Source organism: Petaurus breviceps, unplaced genomic scaffold, assembly GCF_028583685.1.
Source record: "Petaurus breviceps papuanus isolate PSGF00001 unplaced genomic scaffold, PetGlider_PUasm1.0 551, whole genome shotgun sequence".
Lineage (NCBI taxonomy): Eukaryota > Metazoa > Chordata > Mammalia > Diprotodontia > Petauridae > Petaurus > Petaurus breviceps.
Window position 1 is genome coordinate 37468471 of NW_027186372.1, and position 22979 is coordinate 37491449.

The following is a 22979-nucleotide window of genomic DNA, read 5'->3' on the forward strand; positions in this document are numbered from 1 at the left end:
ATAAAAGAGCAATGGGCACAACTGTCTCAGATTTGGAGAATTTTTAAAAAGCAGGGACTGAACCAATACTGACAACGTAATGAAAGCAAAGTGAACAGTGTCTGAATCTGGGAGAGTTCAGATGAAACTGAAAAATGACAGAATAGAAACATCAATGGAGCTAGCGATGTCACATAACATTTTAGAGAACATACAGGATTTGATGTAATTTACATTGAAATAGTATTGTGGAAGATTATATTATATGTATTGTACAATTTATGTTCATATAAAAACTCTGAAAAAAATTCAGACTGAATACAAGCCAGGCTCCTCCATATTAAAAAATTAAAACAAATTGTATTTTTCTTTCAAGATGAATCTTTAAACAAGGTTTAGTCAAAAATATCTCCCATAGTGTGACGACCCCATCCATAATATCTGAGAGTTACAAGATTCCAGGCTACTTTGACATTTAATGAAATTTTATCAGCAGATTATATTACAAAATAAAATTTCTAAACACCCTGTCATCTACATCATAATCCCACACCATCGAAAATAGGTGGTGTGGAAAATAAGGCTCTAGAGAACACCCATACGACTCTTGTGGATCTTCAGAATTGTGTAAAAGTCACTAGGCCTTTGGCTGCTTTAATATCACATACAATTATGAGATGTGTTTAAATAGCAGACTTGCTGTCTTTAAACCTATGTTGAAAAGAAAAAAAATAAAATTTTTTGGCTCAATGACGTCTTTAAATAATTTTAAAAAGTTGTTCTTCTAAACAAAATTCCTAAAACTATACAGCTCCCATCAGATTTCATCTTCGCCAAGAACGAGATTCATATTCATCTTCATCTTCATCATCATCATCATGCAAAAACAAATCTGAAGCTTCCGTCTCCTAGAGAAAGAGAAGGTACAGTCACTGTAAAGGTACAAGAAAGTGCTAATTAAATACAAAAGTCACTGTATTTTTAAAAGTCAATACATTTCGAGTTAGGATATAGATTAGATACTTTAGTTAAAACAAGTCCAGTTAGGAACCAGAAGTTTCTAAATTCCAAGCTACTCCTGTTTGCTCAAATTTCCTTTCAGTCAATCATTTATTAAACTTTAACTATGTGAAAGGCACTATGCTAAACAATGAGGAAGAAAAGAAAGGTAAAAACAATCCCTGGCCTCACGGAGCAAGGATTTTAATGAGGAAGACAACATGTAAATAACTAGCTACATATAGGATAAAAACAGAGCAGACTAAAGGGAATATGAGAGGGAAAGTGCCATCAGTTGAGGAAAGGCCTTCTGAAGAAGGTGAGATTTGATCTGAGTCTTAAAGAAAATCAGTGAAAATAAAAGGTAGAGGTGAGGAAGGAAAGAACTCCAGGCATGGGGGACAGCTCAGAGAATTAAGACAATAGAGTGAAATTGGACTGCAGAGTGTATGGAGGGAGTAACACATTAGTAGACTAACAAGATAAGAAAGGGTCAAGTTATTAAGACTTCAAATGTCAGATTCCAGATTTAAAGGGAGTCACTAGAATTTATTGAGTAAGAAGGTGACAGGGTCAGGACTATCCTTTAGGAAAATTACTTTGACAAATGAGTGGAGGATGGACTGGAGTGAAGAGAGACCTGAGGTAGAAGAACCAATTAGAAAGCTATTAGAATAGTCCAGGTTAAGAGGTGATGAGTGTCTGAACTTGGGCAGCTACTACGTGATTGAAGAGAAGTGGACATATGGAAGAGATGTTGAGAGGTAGAACCAAGATTTGTCACCAGACTAGAAATGTGGAGTGAGGAATCAAGGATGACACAAAGACTGTGGCACTGATTTTAATAAGAAATCTTCTAGGTATGCCAGGCAACTCTCCAAACAAAGGTTACCACTTTTTCCCCCTTATTTTTTAAGTAATTTATATGACTTGTAATTCAGCTTAAACCAGCACTTTATAAATAAAAAGAGAACACAGCAGTAGGAAAGTTAATTATCAATGTTTTGGAAGCTGACTGTTGTTTGTGAATTATTCTAGCTACTGGTTTCTCTTCCTTTTATCTCTCAGCTCCAAATCTGTAGCAATTATGTTGCTTCCCACCATTTCCACCAGTGGGTTGAGGGGAAGGGGGAAATTAAAAGCCATAAATTTTATTACTTAAAAGCAAAGAGGAAGCTCAAATAACTGGCTAAAATGGGTTTTTAAGATCATGTCTAAGTTTAATTTTATCCATAGAATCAGTGTTCTCATTTACCATGAGTAAAAGTTGAATTTAACAGTCTTAGCAACCCAGGGAGGACAAAAACAGAGATTAAGCAATGTTATCTGAAACAAGTTAAGAAAGAAATTCCCCAGATGACTTCTTAAAGTTATGTATGCACATACTCTCATTGAAAATTGCTTTAATTCTTCAACAAGATTTTAAGCTTTCAAGCTTATACCTACCTATACACATCATCTGCAGATGACTCCCTCATCTCTCGACTATAATCCTTTATCATAACTGCCTGATAGACATCTGTACCCAAATGTCCTATAGGCTTCTTAAATTCAACATATCTAAAATGAAACGAATTTTCCCAAACTCATTTCTCTTAACTTCTCTACTCCTACTGAGAACATTATTATGATTTTAGTTGTAACTCTGAAGTTTTTTTCACTTTCACTCTTACTTACTCCCCACTTCCCCCCACCCTATTAGTTGTCAAGTCCTGTCAATTCCTCCTCTATAATATATCTATTATATCTGTTCTCTTCGGTCACAAGGCCACAACCCTTGTTCAGGACCTCTTCACTTGTCACTTGAACTACTGCAATACCTTCATTGGGATCCCCTCCTCAAGTCTCTTCCCTCTCCAATTCAACCTCCATATAAGTGTCAAAATAATATTCCTAGATCAGAAGTCTGACCTATTCTACCCCTCTTCTAAAAAAAAGTTCCAGGGGCTCTATTGTTTCTAGGATAAAAAGCAGTCCTGTTTGGTACTTAAGATGACTCTTCAAAAGTAGATTCCAACTCATCTTTCCAGGCTGATTTCCCATTATGATTTCATATTACTTTACACACTCAGTGTTTCAACCAAATTGGCTCACCTATATATTCTCTGAATCATCTGCCTTTCAAGAGTCAGCTCAAGAACTACTTGCTGCCAGGTCTTTCTGGTGCCTCCACTCTACCCACCACTGCAGATTACCTTTTAGTTAATTTGTATAATCTGTACTCATCCCTGAGAGATATTCACCCCTTCACATCTTGGAATTCCCAATTTCCTCCCCAGATCCATTGAGAAGATTCTTCCTACATGAAGCCTTTCCTATCCCAGCCCAGCCCAAACCCTACTTGCTAATGCCTCACCCAAAATGATCTCATACCTACTCTGTAGGTATCCCTCTATGAAGGTATTCTTCTACAAAAACAAGTTCTCTCCCCCAGCAAGAACGTAAAAGCTCTCTGAGGGCAGGAACATTTTTGTTTTTTTCTGTGTACTTGTAGCTACTGGTACCTGGCACTACACCTGCCTAACATGTGGGGGTGCACCTATGACATCCCTTGTATAGGGAATTCTTAATTAGAAATGCCTTTTGACAATTGAGAGTGGCCTGTTATCTTCAGCTGATGGTCTTAGAGAATTTTCTGTACCGTGTTTCCCCGATAATATGACACTGTCTTATTATTTTTTTTGGAAAGAAAAACACCAGAGGGCTTATTTTGTCCTGCCTCAGCTCTCCTCCGCGGCACTGCTCTCAATGGCACCAGCAAGCAAATCACTGGGGAAGAACAGGATGACACGCTCACTGCTGCAGCTCTGATTGGATGCAGCTCGGAGCGCGGCGTGCGTTTCACAGGGGGGGGGGGACGGTGCATACAGAGGGTACCGTAATGTAGCGCAGGGGATCACCTTCACTACAGTAGCAATCTCAATAGGGCTTATTTTCGGGGGAGGGCTTATTTTAGAGGAATCTTACACAGTAAGGGGAGGGCTTATTTTCGGGATAGGTCTTATTATCGGGGAAACACGGTAACACTGAGAGTTAAATGACCAGCCAGGGCAGGGCCCAAGGTGAGATGTGTCAGAGGAAGGACTTTTGGTTTTTCTTGATTCTGAGGGCAGTTCTCCATCTACTACAGAAATGTCAAACACACAGCCCAACATGCTCATGTGGCCTGAATCAGATTAAAATGTAATCAGGAAACACTTAACAAAATAAATAAAAACAGAGCACTGATAATGTTAATATGTGGTTTTCTAAGTCAACACGTGGCCTGCAATATGTATGGTTTGGTGGCCCTGAGATGTTGTATAGTACTGCCTCTTTATGCTTAGCACACAGCAGGTGCCTAATAAATGCTTTTTAAGTTATTAAGTGTTTTCTTCAAAAGAATTTAAATTCCTTGAGGGTTATTCAGGCAATCAATAAAAATTTATTAATCTCTTATTATGTTCTAGGAATTGTGCTAAGTGCTGGGGTATACAAAGAAGAGTAAGAAACAGTCCCTGCCCTCATGGAGCTCAAACCTAACAGGGGAGACAACAAATAAGCAACTATGTACAACAAGATATATGCAAGATAAATTGGAAATAACCAGTAGAGGAGAGGCCTAAAATAAAGGAGGACCACGAAAGGTTTCCTGTAGAAGCTAGGATTTTAGCTGGGATTTGAAAAAAAGTCAGGAGGCAGAGATGAGGAAGGAGAACATTGAAGGCATGTGAGACAGCCAGTGAAAATGAACAGAGTTGGGAGGTAGAGTGTTTTGTTTGAGGAACAGCGAGGAGGTTGGTGTCGCCAGATCACAGTGAGTGGGTGTGTGTGTGGGGGGGGAAGTAAGGGGGACATGTATTGGGGGAGGGGGTAAGGGAGGAGGAAGAATTATAAGAAGGCTGGGGGTAGCCAGGTTATGAAGGCTCTGTTTTTGTTTTTGCTTTCTTGGGTTGTTTTTTTTTTTGAGGGGAGAAGGCAAGGCAATTGGGGTTAAGTGACTTGCCTTAGGTCACACAGCTAGTAAGTATGTCAAGTGTCTGAGGCCAGATTTGAACTCAGGTCCTCCTGACTCCTGGGCTGGTGCTCTATTCACTGTGCCACTATGAAAGGTTTTTAATGCTAGAGGATTTTTATATTTTATCCTTGAGATGGTAGGGAATGTCACCGGAGTTTACTGAGTGGTAGTAGCGGACAGCTGAGGGTAACATAGTGAGACCCACACCTTAGGATGTTCCTTCTGACAGCAGAGTAGACACCTAGAGCAGGGAGAGATTTCAAGCAGGCAGACTAACCAGCACATTGTCATTGCAATAGCCTAGGGTCAAGGTAACGAAAACCTATGACAAGGCACTGGCAGTGTCAGAAGAGAAGGGACTATATATGAGGAACATTTTGAAGTTAAAATTGACAGGTCTTGGTGACTGACTGCATATGAGGGGTAAGGAAACAAGGAGGAGACAAACAGGACACCTCGACTGTAAGCCTGGAGGACTGGCGGTACTCTCAATAATAACTGGGAAGTGAGAAAGAGGGACAGGTTTGAGGAGAAAGATAACAAGTTCCTTTTTGGTCATGTTGAATTTAAGATATTTACAGGACATCCAGTCTGAGATATACAACACACAGCTGGAGATGCATGTCTAGAAGTCAGCAGAGAGGTTAGGTCTGGATAAGGAGATGTGATAAATCATCTGCACAGAGACCATAACTGAATCCATGGGAGATGATAAGATCAATATAGAGGGTGAAGAAAAGAGGGCCCAGGACAGAGTGGGACATCCATGGTTATAGGTCATGACCTGGATGAAGATCCAGCAAAGTAAACTACGGAGTAGTCAGATAGGCTGGAGGAGAACCAGGGCAAAGTAGTGTCATGAAAACATAGAGAGAAGAAACTATGGGGGAAAGAGTATCAGATGTCATCTATTGGAATTAATAGCCACCTCAAAGATGTTCTTTACCGCATTGTCCTGGAAACATCCTACACTAAACATGTTCCAAACAGAACTCATTATCATTCCCCCAAACCCTCCCTTCTTTCTCATTTCTCTGTTGTTACGGAAGGTACTACCTTTCTCCCAGGCCCCCAGGCTCATAACCTAGGCACCATCCTTGACTCCTCATTCTCTCTTACTCCTTGGCCAGAGAAAGGAGAAGAGATACTGGCAATAACTACTGAGGATGGATGGATCAAGAGAAGGTTTTTCTTGAGAATAGGGGAGACATAAGTATATTTGTAGGTAGTAGGGAAGCAGCCAATAGTCAGAAAGAGATTGAAGGTAAGTGAGAATGTGGATGATAGAGGGGGCAATCTGCCAGGGAAAATGGGATAAAATAGGATCACTGAGGGGTTTGCCTTGGCAAGGTGAAGGGTTTGCCTTGGCAAGGTGAAGGGTCACATCACCAGGTGAGATAAGGGTGAAGGAGGAAATAGTGGTAGAAAGAATCTGGAATATGTGAACTAAGGAAGAGAGGAGAAGAGGAAGCTCTTGGAGAAAGGCCTTATTTTTTCAGTGAAACATAAGGCAAAATTTTTACCTGAGAGGATAAGGGTACCTATGGAAGGCTTGAGGAGGGATAAAAAATTTGGAAAAGCCAGCAGGGCCAGTGGGATACTAAGTCAATTAGGGAGGTATAAAAGGATTACCTTGCTGCAATGAAGGTCCAGTTGAGATCATGTAACATAAATTTGTTGTGGATTCAGTCAACATGGTTTTGTGATTTTTTTTTTTAGCTTTATTCAATAGCAATAAGTAGAAGTAAAGGCAGTAGATGGTAGGAGTGATCTAGAGCTGAGGCTTGTTAGGACAAAATTGGTGACAGGATAAGGGGGCAAGGGATTTAAGAGAAAAGGACAGTGTAGAGATGAAATGGTTCAATAAGGGGTCAAAATGGGATAGTGAAGAGAGTGCTGCCAGTTCAGAGGTGAAAGAAATAAGGGGTAGAAGGACTGGAGATCACAGTAAACATGAAGAACAGAGTTTGAGGTTACAAAGCAAAGACAGAGGTGGAACAACAACAGATTGTGACCAGAAAAGGAAATTTCAGAGTTCATGAACACAGAGCAGAACAGCAAAATCAAGAGTATAACCATCTCTGTGTGTAGCTGAAGTAGGATGGAGAAATAGATCATGGGAAATGAGCAAGTTGAGGCACTAGGAGGTAAAGGTATTAAAAGGAATATCAATATGTATTTTGAGGTTTCTACTATGGGGTCAAGAGTTAGAGAGGAAGGGGCGGCCAGGTAGCTCAGCAAGTAAGAGCACCAGCTCCAGTGTTGGGATGACCTGGAGATCGAATCCCGGGCTCAGACACTTAGCACCCACCCAGAAACACCTTGTAACCTTGAGCAAGTCACTTAACCCTGATTGCTCATTAAAAAAAAAAAAGAGTTAGAGAGGAGGGGCAGCTAGGTGGCGCAGTGAGTAAAGCACCGGCCCAGAAGTCAGGAGGACCTGAGTTTGGTTCCAGCCTTACACACTTAACACCCACACACAAAAAATTAGCCGTGTAACCTTGGGCAAGTTGCTTAACCCCAATTGCCCTCCAAAAAAAAAGAGTTAGAGAGGAGAGAAAGACTGTTAGCTAGTCACCAAATTCACTGAAGAGAGTGTCCTAGAGGGCAGTAGACAAGAGTTACCAAAATTTTTAATGGGTTGTAGACATGGATTGAATGAACCTGAAAGGAATTAAGGTATTTCAAATGCCTACTATAGTTCCCTGCCTATAAGAGACACTTAGTAAATGCTTGTTGAAGTGAACTGTATTCCATTCCTCTCCACAGGATAAATTTACTTTGAATTCAAACAGACAAGAAAGTAAAAAGAGGCCTTAATTAAACTTTTAAAAATTATTTACCTCTTCCTTGGCTTCTTCTTCCTCAGTTTCTGTGGATATAGATGGTACCTTGGGTTTGTGCCATGATATCTGTAGTCTGCGCTCTTTGAATTTTGATCCTTGGTTTGCAGCCTATAATATATTTTACAAAAAAAAAGTATACTTTCAAATATAGGAAATACTTAGTCCTTTAAATAGTGTGTTTTTTTAGAGGTCAAAAGTATCATTGAGACACACTCAGTTAAATTAAATGTTAAATAATAGTGGCCAGAAACAGGGCATCCCTTAGTGTAGTTTTAAGCTATTAAAACTTAAAGCCATCCTATATATCCTGCTTATTAAAAAATTTCCTGTATAACCAACCCTTCATGATGTTTAGAAAAATGGAAAAGACTATTAGCATTATAGTCAAGACTTAAAATTCAAATATTAATCTCTTAGAATAATTATTTGGCACCTGCACTGTCTCTCTTACTCCTTAGCCAAAGAAAGGAGAAGAGATACGGAACAATAGCTAGTGAGGATGGATGGATCAAGAGAGGTTTTTTTTTTTTGAGAATGGGGGAGAGATGAGTATATTTTTAAAAGCTTAAATATTATAAATGTTGCATCCATAATAAATTCTTAGAACATGTTTCTTCCTATATTTTTCCTGATTTCCAGTCCCATGTACATTTTGCCATTTCATTTGCTATTAGCAAAACAATCTTGTACTTTTCTAAATCCTTTTATTTCTGTAAAATTATTTCTAGCACTGATGTAAAAAGATTTTAAGAGACCTTGGTTGAAAGGAATAAAGTTAGACCTCTAATCTCGTGTCTGAGTGAAGATTTCTGATCATAATATCATATATTTAGGGCCAGAAGGGACCTTTACGTTAGCTCGTGCAACTCCCTTATTTTACAAGCCCAAAGAAGGTAAAGGAAACTGAAAAGTGAGAAGGTCACACAAATATTAAGCAGTAAAGCCAAGTTTTGAACCCAAGTCCTCTGCCTCGGGGTCCAGCATTCTTTCCCCTGTACCATGCTGCCTTACTCTTCTAACTAACCTTTAGCTGTGAGTTTTGGTGCTATTTGCATTCTACATATGCAACTTTTCTTTCAATTATATTTTATAGTATTCTAGTTAGTCACCAGCTATTCAACATAATGAAGAAATTTAAAGATTTGTTTAGTCATAGGAAGAGATAAATCAGAGAGAATTCAAAGGTCTTTTGGAGGCCCATTTCATTATTCTTTTCCCCAAACTGCAGAGTGACAATGAATTATCCCCAATTTTTTGTTTCACTTAAGCCTTCTTACCTGGGTATCTAACCAATTAGCAGCATTTTTCATTCACTAATGCAATATTGTTTACCTCTATACAAATACTGTTGTACTGTTAAATTACAGAAATTGAATAGACAACACTTGGAATTGTAACCCAGTGCTAGAATTTAAAAGAGGGAAAGTCTTCTTTTTTCAATATAGGGTTAAGTCAGAACCTGAAAAGACTATATATGGTCTCCCTTGGGTTGAGGCCCTTTCAGTACAAACTGGTTCATGAAATAAACCTATCCATATTTGATATATGTCAAATCTATACCCCTCTGAAGTTCCAGGAAATCTCTTCAGCATTTCCTGTGATTTAGAAATGAGTGCTGAGACCACCAGTACTCGAGTACCCATACACTTACATGTTCTGGCTGAATAATGCTTTTACCACCAGTTTAAGTAAAAATGCTTACTACACCTGATAGTGGCTCAATTTTTAAAATAACATCCATTTAAAAAATTCTGGTAAAATAATACTGAATATAGATATAAACATATCAGTAGTATATACATTTGATTAAAAATATTGCATATAAATCTAAATAGTTAGATATGAACTATATCAGAGTCTTGGATTAAGCATTTTAAAGTAAGAAAGCAGTTAAGTAATCTAATTCAATTCTCACCTTTTTGAAATGAAAAATATTCAGGTCCAAAAAGGAAGTGATTTGATCTAGGTCACATGGCCTGGGGCATGATTATCATAAGAGTTTACACTTAAATGGAACTTTAAGAATTACAAATGAGGGGCGGCTAAGTAAATGAGCAAACCCCTGGCCCCAGAATCAGGAGGACCCAAGTTTGGTTCCAGCCACACACACACACACACACACACGCACGCACGCACGCACGCACGCACACACACACACCAGCCGTGGAACCTTGGGCAAGTTACTTAACCCCAAGTGCTCTCCAAAAAAAAAGGAAAGGGGCAAGAATTGCAAATGACATTTTCTACCTAGATCTTTATTTGAAAAATAATCCCTTGTCTAATATAAGCTGTCCACAAGCTATAAGTTCACCTAATTAAGACTGATGGCAGTATTTATGAAAACAACATAGCTTTTCTTACTAAAATAAAAATCTTCATCTAGCATGAGTCACACTCAAATATTAAATTTAAGAAACATATAACACATTCCTAAACTATACACCCAAAGAGTTTATTAGATTATGGCTAAAATAATTCTATGAATGTTAAATTGAAAGAACTCTTTGGATAAACCATGAGGTATCATTTCCTTGGTGGAGAAAATTCTCAAAGACTTTTTTTTTAAAGTAAACCAGAAGACGAGAATGGGTCAAACTCTGCTTGGAGAAGCTGTAAGGAAAGGATAACTGCTATATGAGACGTCTGCAGTAATTACAGCAGCAGTATTCAGTTGCCTTGTATGAAGCCCTACAAAGTCCAAAATGGGGGGTGGGGGGAATTAGAAATATTTAATGGAATGATGATACAACACTTATAAGGGCTTTTTCCTCCTAGAAATTTAAGACTTCCTTTCTTCTGACTTCAAAACTTGGTTACTTTGGAACTGAAACATCACAATATGGGAAACAAACACAATAGTCATTCCATTTCGAGCAAAGTTTCAAAAATCAAAGGTAGACAGTTATCTGTTACATGTTAACTTGTAAGATATCAACACATTCCCAGAATTCTCAAAAGAAAACCAGTTTAGATTAAGACTAGCTATTTCTGTGCCAATGTTTCAGAAATGGCCAACTATTGTGTCATGCTAACCTATTAAAAATTATTAATCTGTGCCACAGTCCCATAGACAAAGTTCCATGCTCTACTTACATTTTCAGCTTCTGACCTAGACTTGTATGTTAAAACAACACTTAAAGGTGATTCTTCTTCTTGAAGATCTTCGATATCTCCAAATTTCTGCGAAATGAAAAAATGTGTAAGATACATATTTAGAAGTCTAGAAAGTAGATGACTACAGTAATTTCAGTCAATTTTAACAAACAGAAAATAATTTCACTTCCAGGGACAGAAAGCCAAAGTTCAAAATTTGCTTTCATATAAATAGTACAGCTATACTGAGAATTTCAATAGTACATTTGTCAGCTTCATAATAAATTTCTCCTCCTAGGGCAATCAAGTGCCCTTAAGTAAGCATGGTATCTTAAAACAAATTTAGCTGAGGCAAAATGTTTACTACAATACATATATTTATTGTGAGAAGCAGCATAGTATAATGAATACTGCTAGGACTGGAATCAGGACGACTAGAGTTCATATTCTGATTGAGATACTTATTAGCTGTGTTTAAGTGCAAACCATATAGCACCTCTGAGCTCCAATTTCCTCATCTCTAGAATGGTAATAATAATTCATGTGATACCTACCTCACAGGATTGTTTTAGGGTGCATGAGATGTGCACGTGTGCAAGTGACACATGTCTACATAACTTTGAAAATCCTGACACACTAAATTCTTCTATTATCATTAACACACACATACACATGCATGCACGCATCTTCTTTCCAAAGAGAATATACGTGAATCAAGTTTTGTTAATCAGAAGGTATATTTCCACCAATTATGAGCCTTCCATTTTGACAGCACCCTATCAAAAAGCTTTAAAAGTTGAGAGCACTCATTTCTAAAACTTCATTCTACTTTATCCTTGTCTTTTCTCCTTAAAGAACTCCCATAGTAGGGGCAGCTAGGTGGCACAGTGAATAGAGCACCAGCCCTGGAGTCAGGAGGACCTGTTCAAATGCGGCCTCAGACAATTAACACAAAAACTAGCCATGTGACCTTGGGCAAGTTACTTTAACCCCAACTGTCCTCCAAAAAGCAAAGCAAAAGAAAAAGAACAACTCCCATAGTAATCTAAGTTTAATTTAAGACTGTAGTAAATATTTAGACTCTAGGTACATAAATACTTTATATGACTGTTCTAAGTACAATGCAACACATATGTTCCATGATCAAAACAAAGTCTCAGCTATTCTTCAGTTACTAATTTTGTGCTGATTCCTGAACAGTTTTAAGGAAAAAAATTATGTACATGTACATATAAGTAATTTTTTCATAAATTTTACTAATATGAAGGTCATGGAGTAGATGATTTAAAAAAATAACAAAATACACTACATTCTTTAATGTAAATTCCATATAAACAATTGATTCTCACAGAATGCTTTCATTGATTTTTGCCAAATACTTATATCCGTAATCAACCTATGGCTGTAATTCAAACATGTTTTGACAAATGGAGTTGGAGTTCAATCTAACTTTTTTCTGAAGAAATTTTGTCATTAAGTTTGACATATGATCTATTAAAACTATTTTTCACACTCATAGAAATTATACTCATAAACTGAAACTTTCCTCAGCTCCAGCACCTCTGACTGCAATAGTGTTCTCTTTTTAGGTTTTAGTATAGTTGCAAGAATTGGAATACTGCTTGATTCTATATTATTATCTACAAAATCCTGAAAATCATTCAAATCAATTTCATGTTTGAAAATTTCACTTAAATGACCTTTTTTTCCCACCAGCTATCCACGGTGAAGTTTATAAGGTCAAGTAGGTGGCTCTAATAAGTCAAAATAATTAAAAATCCTTTCACAGTTGTTTCTATCTGATAAAAAAAATGTTGGATATTTTCTAGTAAAATATTTCTAGGAAGAGAACTAAATTTGTTATTATTAAATGGAATGTCTTCAACCTTATCCAATGTAATCAAATCTTTATCCTGTGACTCATGCTTACAGTACCAATCTTTACATTTTTCCAAGTTTTTATAGTACATTTGACTAATTTTTGTGCTTTCTAAATGCTAGTTGATCTTGACTTCAATGCATCTGAAAATAACAAAAATTCTCAAAAAACATCAATCACTAATGTCTTGCAACAAATTGATATTAGTTAATATCTTTGCCAAGCTAGAATAATAATGAGAAAAATACATATATAATTCAGGGTATGCATGCTATGCAGCAGTAGCAGCTCATAAACTACACGGCTTTTCATGGTTCCGGTACTCAACTGATTTTTACACTTTCAATTTCAAGATCTTCTCACTTTTTGGTTCAGCTTGATTTTTATTAGATTAGTGATAAACAAAATAAATTTTATCCAGAAATATTTCAAATGTTTAGCTTTTCTTATTTCAGACGCTGAATCATTAAATGGTAATCACAATCGATGACTTTGGCTGTTGCTGCTGCTGTTGTTGTTCAGCGGTTTCCGCTGTGTCTGAATCTTTGTGACCTGAACTGGGGCTTTCTTGGCAAAGATCCTGGAATGGTTTGCCATTTTCTTCTCCAGCTCACTTTGCAGATAAGGAAACTGAGGCAAACAGGGCTAAGTGACTTGCCCAAGGTCACACAGCTAGTAAGTGTCTAAGGTCAAATTTGAACTCAGGAAGATGAGTCTTTGAATTCTGGAAAATGATTCCAAGCCCAGTGCTCTATTCACTGCACCAACTAGCTGCTTAAATATAATATTTATATTTAATATAATTTGTTGTATATACATCCATTTGCCTAAGTCAAAAGAAAATTTTAGGGTATCTTCTGACAAGTTTGTAGTTACTCCAGCCTTTCTGCCCAATATCATATTAGCACCACCAGAATAAAATGCAATTAAGTTTGCTTTCAAATATTCATTATTAAAGCCACAATAACTTAAAAGTAGATAAGAATGTATGGAAAATACAATCTGCTGTAGCTGACACCAATTATCTTAAAGCAATGATTAATATTGCTGGTGTAGGAACTGATTAAAGTGAGCATTGACTGAGTTTAACAACAGGCTTGCAAAAATTCATGTTAACAATTGGCTCCTGCGAGTCAATATGAGCTGGTTCCAACACACTGCTGTAAGTTACACTGTATACAGTGTGCAATTTGTAATGCATGGGATTTCTTGGTTACTATAACTGGAAAGTTCTGCAAAGACTCAAATTTATGGAAATTTTACTTTAGTCAAGCTACTGATTAGCATTATGTCTAGCTGCCCAGTATACTTGGCAAGAAGACTTACTTAGCAACATTAAAATAAACAAAAAAATTAAACATTTTTGACCTTAAGTAGCCCATATGATAAAATTTCAACTTTATGAGGCAGCCTTTGTATTTTATAAATTTATTATCTCCATGTGTGAACTGAAAGTGGAACAGATGAAAGTAATGGGCATAAACGAAAGAAAAGGCAGGAATTCATGCACTGGAGGACAAGCTGGAACCTTGCATTCATGACTCCCCTACCAAGTAGCAACATTTGGAAAAAGGCTAGAGATATTTCCTTCAAAAATTCTGAAAAGTGAAAAAGGCATCTACATGCTGTCTGCTCAAAAATGGTAAACATCTGGGTTGACAGCACATTTGTACTTTGACAACAGACGAAAAACAAACGCTGGAGTATGTGTATCATAACAGAACCTGGAGCCCAAATTCTGCTGCCTTAACCAATTTATCCTATGATTTTGGCTTTTCTTGCATATCATTTCCCTTTTATAAATTAACTAGTTGGTAGCATATGCAATAAATATAATATACACTGAGAAAAGCCGCAACAAAGGCATTTATGTGTTGCATTGTGGAATTATAAAAAAGCAAATATTTTTTTATGATCTTCAACATAAACTGTTAGAAACTGAGATATTGATGATTTTACAACTACTTTTCAAATTTAAAGGGCACCCAACATTTATATACAGAATGCAGTGAAGAAACACTGAAGGAAGAATTTGTTCCCAACTTTGAATAACTGTCTTCATATTTTGATCATACAATAAAAACTTACTGAGAAATGCTGTAGTAATTCATCTTTCTCCTCTTCAAAGAAGCCCATGACTGTTATTGCTCTGGGGCGGTGATCCACCACCATGTGATTTAATGAGCCCCTTCCTCTTGCTCCACGGCCTCGGCCCCTTCCTCGGCCTTGAGAAGACATGGTCTTTCCACGACCCACAGGCAAAATACCCAGACGAGCAGCCTAAACAAGAACAGAAAGATGAATTTACAGTACAATCTCTAACCTTGGGTCCATCATCAGAGAAGGACGGCACAGCAAAAAAATACAGTAAGACATTATCTCAGTAGAAAAGTTAACTCCCCCTCAATCTCACCTCAACCTGTAACTGATTCAGTTTTTTCCGTAATTCTGTTGTGTCTTCACCAGAAGATAGTCTCTTGTGGAAATCTAGTTCTGCATCTAGCAGCTCTTTCTGTGCCTTAAAAAAATTAACAGTGAAACATAATGTTTTAAAATCTCATTCACAATATTTCGCTCCTAAGGATTTTCAATGTCTTCTTTTTTGAATTTATGAATTTTATGCATATGTTTTATGAAGGCTATATAAACTAGTAAAAAAAATTTAAAAGGTTCGTGACAGCACTGACTTCAATGGTTTTTACAAATTGCCTTGTCTATGTACAAGGTATCATGATATAAACTGTAAATAATATGTAATTGCATGTAATAATGTGTAATGATAATAAAAACATTCTTCCCTCTGAGAAATTTTTAAAATCTAAAAGTTTTTAAAATGAACACTTCGGGCGGCTAGGCTAGGTGGCAGAGTGAATAGAGCATTGGCCCTGGAGTCAGGAGGACCTGAGTTCAGATCCAGCCTCAGACACTTAATATAAAACTAGCCATATGACCTTGGGCAAGTCACTTAACCCCAACTGCCCTACCTTCCCCCCTCCAAAAAGCAAATAAATAAATAAAATTTTAAAATGAACACTTCATAAATGTCTAAAGGGGAAAAAAAGATAATTCTCTTACATCATGTTGGAATACTTGCTATACAAAACTAAAACCAACCAGTAATTCCAGTTATATTATAAAGGAATAATAATTCAAATCTGAAAATAATTACAGAATCACAGAATGCAAAACTGGCAGGGATCTCAGATACTCGGTTCAGCCCTAGACAGAAATCAATGAAAGGAAGTCGTTTTTTTCCCTCACATTAAGCCTAAATCTGTCTTTTTGCTGTTCCCACATATCATTCCTGGTTTTATAAGTACTCTGGGGCCAACCCAAACAAGTCTAGTTTTGGTTACATGACAACCCATCAAACAGTTGACATAGCTTTCACATCTCTCTAAATATTCTCTTCCTTTGGTTAAATATCCATAGTTCCTTTCATCAAAGATCTGATGGCATGTTTTCCATTCCTCTCACCATCACTTCCTCTGGGCATGGTCCAACTTGGCTATATCTTTCCTAAAACATGGTGCCCTGAACCCAACAGAACTCTAGAGATATGACTTGCTAAAAACAAAGTTATGTTAGAAATACAATATGCTTGCTTGCCTTATAGCTCTCAAATCTGTTACTATTTTTATTCTTTAAGATGAAATTCTAATAACATTAATATTTTATTTGCCTTTTAGATAAATAACCATGAATATAATAAATTTTATATAGATGTATATACAACATCACACATATACATAAAATTCTCAATTTTCATGCTTGACACCTATCACCCATAAATATAACCTCCAATCCATCTATCTACATGTTAAAGCACATTATTTAATATTTTAAAATAAGGAAACAGATATGACAAAATCTCTCCAAGACCAGAATGAGTAGATCCAAAATACCTACTTTAAGGCTATATTAAATCTACCTTTTGAAAATTAAAAGGGAAAGGTCAGGGTCATGTGACCAACAAGACAAAAGACTAGTCTCTGACCTCATCATTCAACTGAAATTGCTCTCTCCAAAGTTACCAGTGATCTCTTAATTACTGAATTTAATAACCTTTTCAAATCCTCATACTTCTCGACTTTTGCAGTTTCTGCCACTGTTGATCATTACGTTCTCCTCGATACTTATTTCTCTTCACATTTTTGTGACACTGCTTTCTCCTGGGTCTCCTCCTACCTATCTGACTACTTCTCATGCTCCCTTGAAGGATCTTTACCCAAGTCCTGCCCACTAACTATGGATGCCCCACAGGGCTCTGTCCTGGGCCCTCTTCTCTTCTCCTTCTATTCTATTTTACTTGGCAATCTCATCAGCTCCCATAATGAATTCAATCTCAGATCTATTTATATAGCCCTAACCTCTTGCCTCACATCCAGTCTCACATTTCCTACAGCCTACTGGATATTTCAAACTTTATGTGTCATCTTTTCCCCAAACCCTAACCTCTTCCAACTGCCCCCCCATTGCTGCTGAGGGCATTATCATCTTCCCAGTCACTCAGGCTCACAAACTAAGTATCATCCTCAACTCCTCACTCTCTTTCTAATCCCTTATAGTCAATTAGTTGCCAAGATCTGTCAATTCTACCTTTGTAACATCTCTCATATGGCCCCTTCTCTCCTCTGATACTGTCACCAGACTTCTGTAAGCCTTCATTACTTCACTCCTCGACTACTGCAATAATAGCCTGCTGGTTAGTCTCCTTGCCCAAGTCTTTCTCCACTCCAGCCCATCCTCCACTTAGCTGTCAAACTGATCTTTTATTGCCCTGTCCCTGTCCTCTCTCTTTCCCCATTTCCATTCAATAAACTCCAATGGCTCCTATTATCTTAGGATCAAATATAAAATCCTCTGTTTGACTTTTAAAATCCTTTATAACCTGGCCCCTTCCTATCTTTCTAGTCTTTTTTACTTCCCTCCAGGAACTCTGAAATCCAGTGACACTAGCCTCCTTTGCTGTTCCTCAAACAAGACACTGCAAACTTGAGTAACTGGGAATCACTGATCAAAGATGTAAGCAGTATATACAGACAGAATTAACATTCATAAATTCAAATAACAGGTACCTCTGTCTTTGACTTCAGTTTGGATGGTGTAGAAGCTGCAGAAGATGTTTTTAATTCATCTTTCAACTGTGAGATTTTTTCTCCCAGCTCTTTCAAGGTCTTCATTATGTTTGCTCTTTCTTCTGGTTTCATATTTTTGTTTTTCTCCAACTTTGATATCAGCATCTACATAATTAAATACATCTTCAAAATTTGTAGCTTAACAAAACTGATACAGCTAAGTGCTGAAAAATTAAACAGGTTTTCTAGAATGAACACTTCTGTAAATAACACTGTGTGTGCCCTACTTCTCTTCCTTACAGAGGTGAGTGGCTATGGATATGAAACATCGCATACATTGCCATACTCTATGCGTATGTTGGTTAGCTTGGTTGAACTGCTTTTTCCCCCTTTTTTATTCTGTTAAAAAAGGATGGCTCACCGGGTAGAATGGGGAGCGACACATTTGGAAATAAAGGTGATGTAAAAACAAAATATATCAATAAAATTTTTTGAAAATGTGTGTGTGGGTAAAATATAATATCTGCACAATATGAATTTCTTACCTTTTGACATTCTATTTGCTTCTCTAGGACTTCTTGTCTCTTTTTCCTCATGTCTTGTTGTAGCTTCATTGCCTCCTGCATAAAGTAAAGCTAAGTTTAGTGATAGCATTTGCTACAGAAATGTAATGTTTCTAAAGAATCACTGCCTGAGAAAGGCTTTCTCATCAAAAAGAAATTTCTATTGTAATCAATACAGAGCTTATTAGAAAATAACTGTTTCCAGATCTACTTTATTTGAAATAATTCTAAAATCAAATCTATTGAATATATATAGTTGTAGGTACTAAATAAAATGTACTTATTTTCTCAAAGTGCCTAACAATCTTTAATTGCCTTATGTAAATGTAACTTATTCACTCCAAATAACCTGTTTCATAGATACGTGAAGATCACATCTACTCATGAATAAGCCAAATGATCATTTTTAACATGAAATGTTTCCAAAATGTATGATGATGCTATAATTCAGAAATTATATCAATGGCAAGAAGCTCTCAAGGTATATCCCAAATATGTTTGTCAGAATCTGTATTTATTCTTTTTTTTTTTTTTGCCTTTTTGGAGGGCAATTGGGGTTAAGTAACTTGCCCAAGGTTACACGGCTAGTTTTTTGTTTTTGTGTGTGTGTGGGTGGGTGTTAAGTTTCTGAGGCTGGAACCGAACTTGGGTCCTCCTGACTCCGGGGCCAGCGCTTTACTCATTGCGCCACCTAGCCGCCCCTATTTATTCTTCTTTATTAAATCTCAATACACCTAAATATTACATTTGGTTAAAAAGAGAGGTTTATTTAAATTACAAAGATATTATGTAAACTAAAAACAAATAAGACTGTGAAGTATATAATTTAACAACCAAGGGCATCATCTAAACAGTAAAAATTGTCATACCAACCTCAACTCTTACATAAAACACCACTGACCTGTTTTCTTTCTCTAAAATTATTGAACTAGACAAGGACAAAATAGTGATAAGCAGAATTCAAACTTAAACTTGTCTCTCCTTCCCATTAAGATTCAGCATTACAGATCTTAGATTGGGGGATATATAACTTTAACAAATGTGTTATAGTCCTCCAACAATACAGCTAATGTATAGGATAATATAAATGAATAAACATTAAGAGGCAAATGAACTCAGATTAAATGCAATGACTTATCTTGGTCCTAGGAAACAACTGGTGATGACTACAGGTTTTCCTGCTCTAGGAAGAGAGCTGTTTGGAACTATGGGTACAGAATACTCCAGACCCACCACTATGTCAATCAGGTTTACTTGTTTTCCTTTATTATAAGGGAGGATTCAATGGAGGAAAAGGCTAGTTTTAAGAATTTTGCATTAATGCAAAAAAGGAAAAAATGTCAACAAAACTAAAAAGAACTGTTTTTACAACCTTTTTCTCTTTTATTTTTCCAGGTACATGTTATATAATATATAACAGGAATATGGAAAAAAAAATTCCTTCTTTTAATTAGAAGAATAAAAATGTATATAACTTGAAACTGAATCCTGGGAATTTTAGTATTAAATAACCAAATTTACTGGTGATACTGTACCCTCAGATCAAAGGAAACCCCTCCTTCTTCCCCCCCAAATACAAAGATGATCTTTCTTTTGAATTTCCAAAATGCCAACTAAAATTGTTACCTGTTTCTTTTTAAGAACTTCTTGGACATCATGGGATTTGGATGCTGAACCAAGTTTTGGAGTTGTCTTTAAGTTTGTGGAGCTGTATACCATTTTTGCATGGCCTGATGATGAAAACGTCTAAAATGTAAAAACATTGTTGCATGAGATCCTGGAACTATTTTTATAAAAATTCATAACATTTCTAAATCTAAGAACCTCAAAAGACATTTCTGCTCCCCCCCCCTTCACTGAAAATAGTTTCCTAGCTAAAGTTATTTAAAACTGGGTTTGTAAAAATTCATAAACTGGCACAAAAGCAAAGATATAGTATGGTCTTTATGAATTAAAATTAACATTTTATATTTCTTTTCTTCTTTTTAAATTCTCAAACATTTTTGTTTAAAATTTTGAGTTCCAAACTCTATCCCTCCTTGTCTCCTCTCCCTGAGACAGCAAGCAATCAGATATAGGTTATACATGTGCAATTATGTAAAACATTTTCATATTGGTCATTCTGTACAAGAAGACTTGAATAAAAGAAAAAATGAAATTGAAAAACAGCATGCTTCAGTCTGTATTCAAATAATATCAGTTTTTTCTCTGGAGGTGGATAGTATGCTTCATCATTAGTCCTTTGGGATTGTCTTGGATCATTGTATTGCTAAAAACAGCTATACATATAGCATAAAAGTTCTTACAGAAGATCTAAGTTCACAGTTCTTTATCAAACAATATTGTTGTTACTGTGCACGATTTTCTAGTTCGGTTCACTTCACTATGCATCAGTTCATATAAGTCTTTTCGGTTTTTCTGAAATCATTATGTTTGTTAATTTTTTATAGCACAATAATATTCCATTACAATCATAAACCACAGCTTCTTTAGCCATTCCCCTTGATGAGCATCCCTTCAATTTCCAATTCTTAGCCACCACAAAAAGAGCTGCTATAAATATTTTTGCACAGATAGGTCCTTCCTTCCCTCCCCACCTTCTTGTCTTTGGGATATCGACACTCTCCACAATGGTTGGATCAGTTCACAACTGCGCCAACAGTGCATGAGTATCCCAGTTTTTCCACATCCCCTCCAACATCCAACATTTTCTTTTTCTGTCATATTAGTCAATCTGACAGGTATGAAGTGGTACCTCAGAGTTATTTTAATTTGCAATTCTCTAATTAAAAGTGATTTGGGGCATTTTTTCATATGACTATAGACAGTTTTGATCTGTCTGGAAAACTGCCTGTTCATATCCTTTGGCCATTTATTAGTAGTGGAATGACTTGTGTATGTTTATAAATTTGACTCAGTTCTCTATATATTTGAGAAATGAGGCCTTTATCAGAGATACTTGCAAAAATTCTTCCAGTTTTCTGCTTTCCTTATAATTTTCGTTGTGTTTTGTTTGTGCAAAAACTTTTTAATTTTATATAATCAAAATTACCTATTTTACATTTTCTAATGTTTTCTCTATCTTCTTGGGTCCTAAATTCTTCCCTTATCCACAAATCTGACAGATAAACTATTCTATGCTTTCTTAATTTGCTTATGGTATCAGCCTACCATTTGTTGAACAAGTTATAGCACATAAATGTGATGGACTACTACAGTGCTATAAGAAATGATGAAGGGTATGACTTTTGAGAAAGTTGGGAAGACCTGTATGAAACAATACAAAATGAAGTGAGCAGAACCAGGAGAATAATTTATACAACAATATTGTAAAAGCAAACAACTGAAAGAATCAGGAACTCTGATCAACACAATGGTCAAGTATAATTCCAAAGGCCTTATGATGAAACATGTTATCCATCTCCAGATAAAGAGGTCACAGACTCAGAGTACAGATCGAGGCTTTTGTTTTAGGGGGAGGTTCTTTCTGTGGACATGGTCAATGCAAGAATTTGCTTTGCTTGACTATATGTGTTTATAATCAGTTTTGTGTTTCTCATTTTCTCGATTGAGGGGGAGTTCAAAGGGACCAGGAGGAAGAGGGATATGGGAGTAAGAGAATTTGAACCTAAAAATAAAATCATATTGAATTTAAAAAAATAATTTTTTTTAAAGCAATCGGGGTTAAGTAACTTGCTCAAGGTTACCATGTTTCCCCAATAATAAGACACTGTCTTATTAGTTTTTTTTGGACAGAAAAACACCAGAGGGCTTATTTTCAGGGAAGGGCTTATTTTAATGAACATTGACAGCAATTTTCATAAACAGGTAAATGTGAACAAAAAAATGTACCTTTATTCAATAAGCAAATCACTGGGGAAGAACAGGATGACGCGCTCACTGCTGCAGCTCTGATTGGATTCAGCTCGGAGCGCGGCGTGCGTTTCATGGGGGGGGACGGTGCATACAGAGGGTACCGTAATGTAGCGTGTAGCGCAGGAGATCACCTTCACTACAGTAGCAATCTCAATAGGGCTTATTTTCGGGGGAGGGCTTATTTTAGAGGAATCTTACACAGTAAGGGGAGGGCTTATTTTCGGGATAGGTCTTATTATCGGGGAAACACGGTACATGGCCAGTTATTTCTGGGTGTGATGCTAAGTATCTGAGCCCGGATTTGAGTTGGATTTGAACCGGACACTGGAGCCGGTGCTCTTACTTGCTGAGCCACCTGGCCACCCCTTAAAAAAAATAATTATGATCAACTTAATGACAAACCATGATTCTAGAGGACTGATAATGAATTATGCTACCTACCTCCTAAGAGAGTTTTAATGAACTCAAGATGCAGAATAAGACATATTGTTTGTTGGACATGACCAAAGATGGGATTTATTTTGCTTGCCTATGCATATTTTTACAGAGGTTTTTGTGTTTTGTGTTTTTCTTTGTATGGAGGGTAGAGAGGGGCAGAATTTAGAGAAAATAAATACCTATTAATTTAACATAAAGGTTCCTGCCATTTTGGGCATGAGGCAACAAAAA

General features: G+C 36.6%; 1 protein-coding gene across 4 annotated transcripts in view; it reads right to left on the reverse strand.

Moving 5' to 3' along the window:
- Positions 1–435: 435 nt before the first annotated feature.
- The window catches only part of RBM27 (RNA binding motif protein 27), a 74068-nt gene continuing 51524 nt past the window's right edge, over positions 436–22979 (reverse strand). For all 4 annotated transcript variants that reach the window (XM_069102670.1, XM_069102668.1, XM_069102669.1 and 1 more), the window contains 8 exons: positions 20061–20180; positions 18417–18491; positions 17872–18036; positions 15207–15311; positions 14882–15073; positions 10915–11001; positions 7819–7929; positions 436–887 (listed from right to left, as the gene is read on the reverse strand). In XM_069102670.1, coding sequence (XP_068958771.1) covers positions 804–887; positions 7819–7929; positions 10915–11001; positions 14882–15073; positions 15207–15311; positions 17872–18036; positions 18417–18491; positions 20061–20180 — 939 coding nt within the window. In that variant the 3' untranslated portion in view covers positions 436–803. The remainder of the gene's footprint in view (positions 888–7818; positions 7930–10914; positions 11002–14881; positions 15074–15206; positions 15312–17871; positions 18037–18416; positions 18492–20060; positions 20181–22979) is intronic.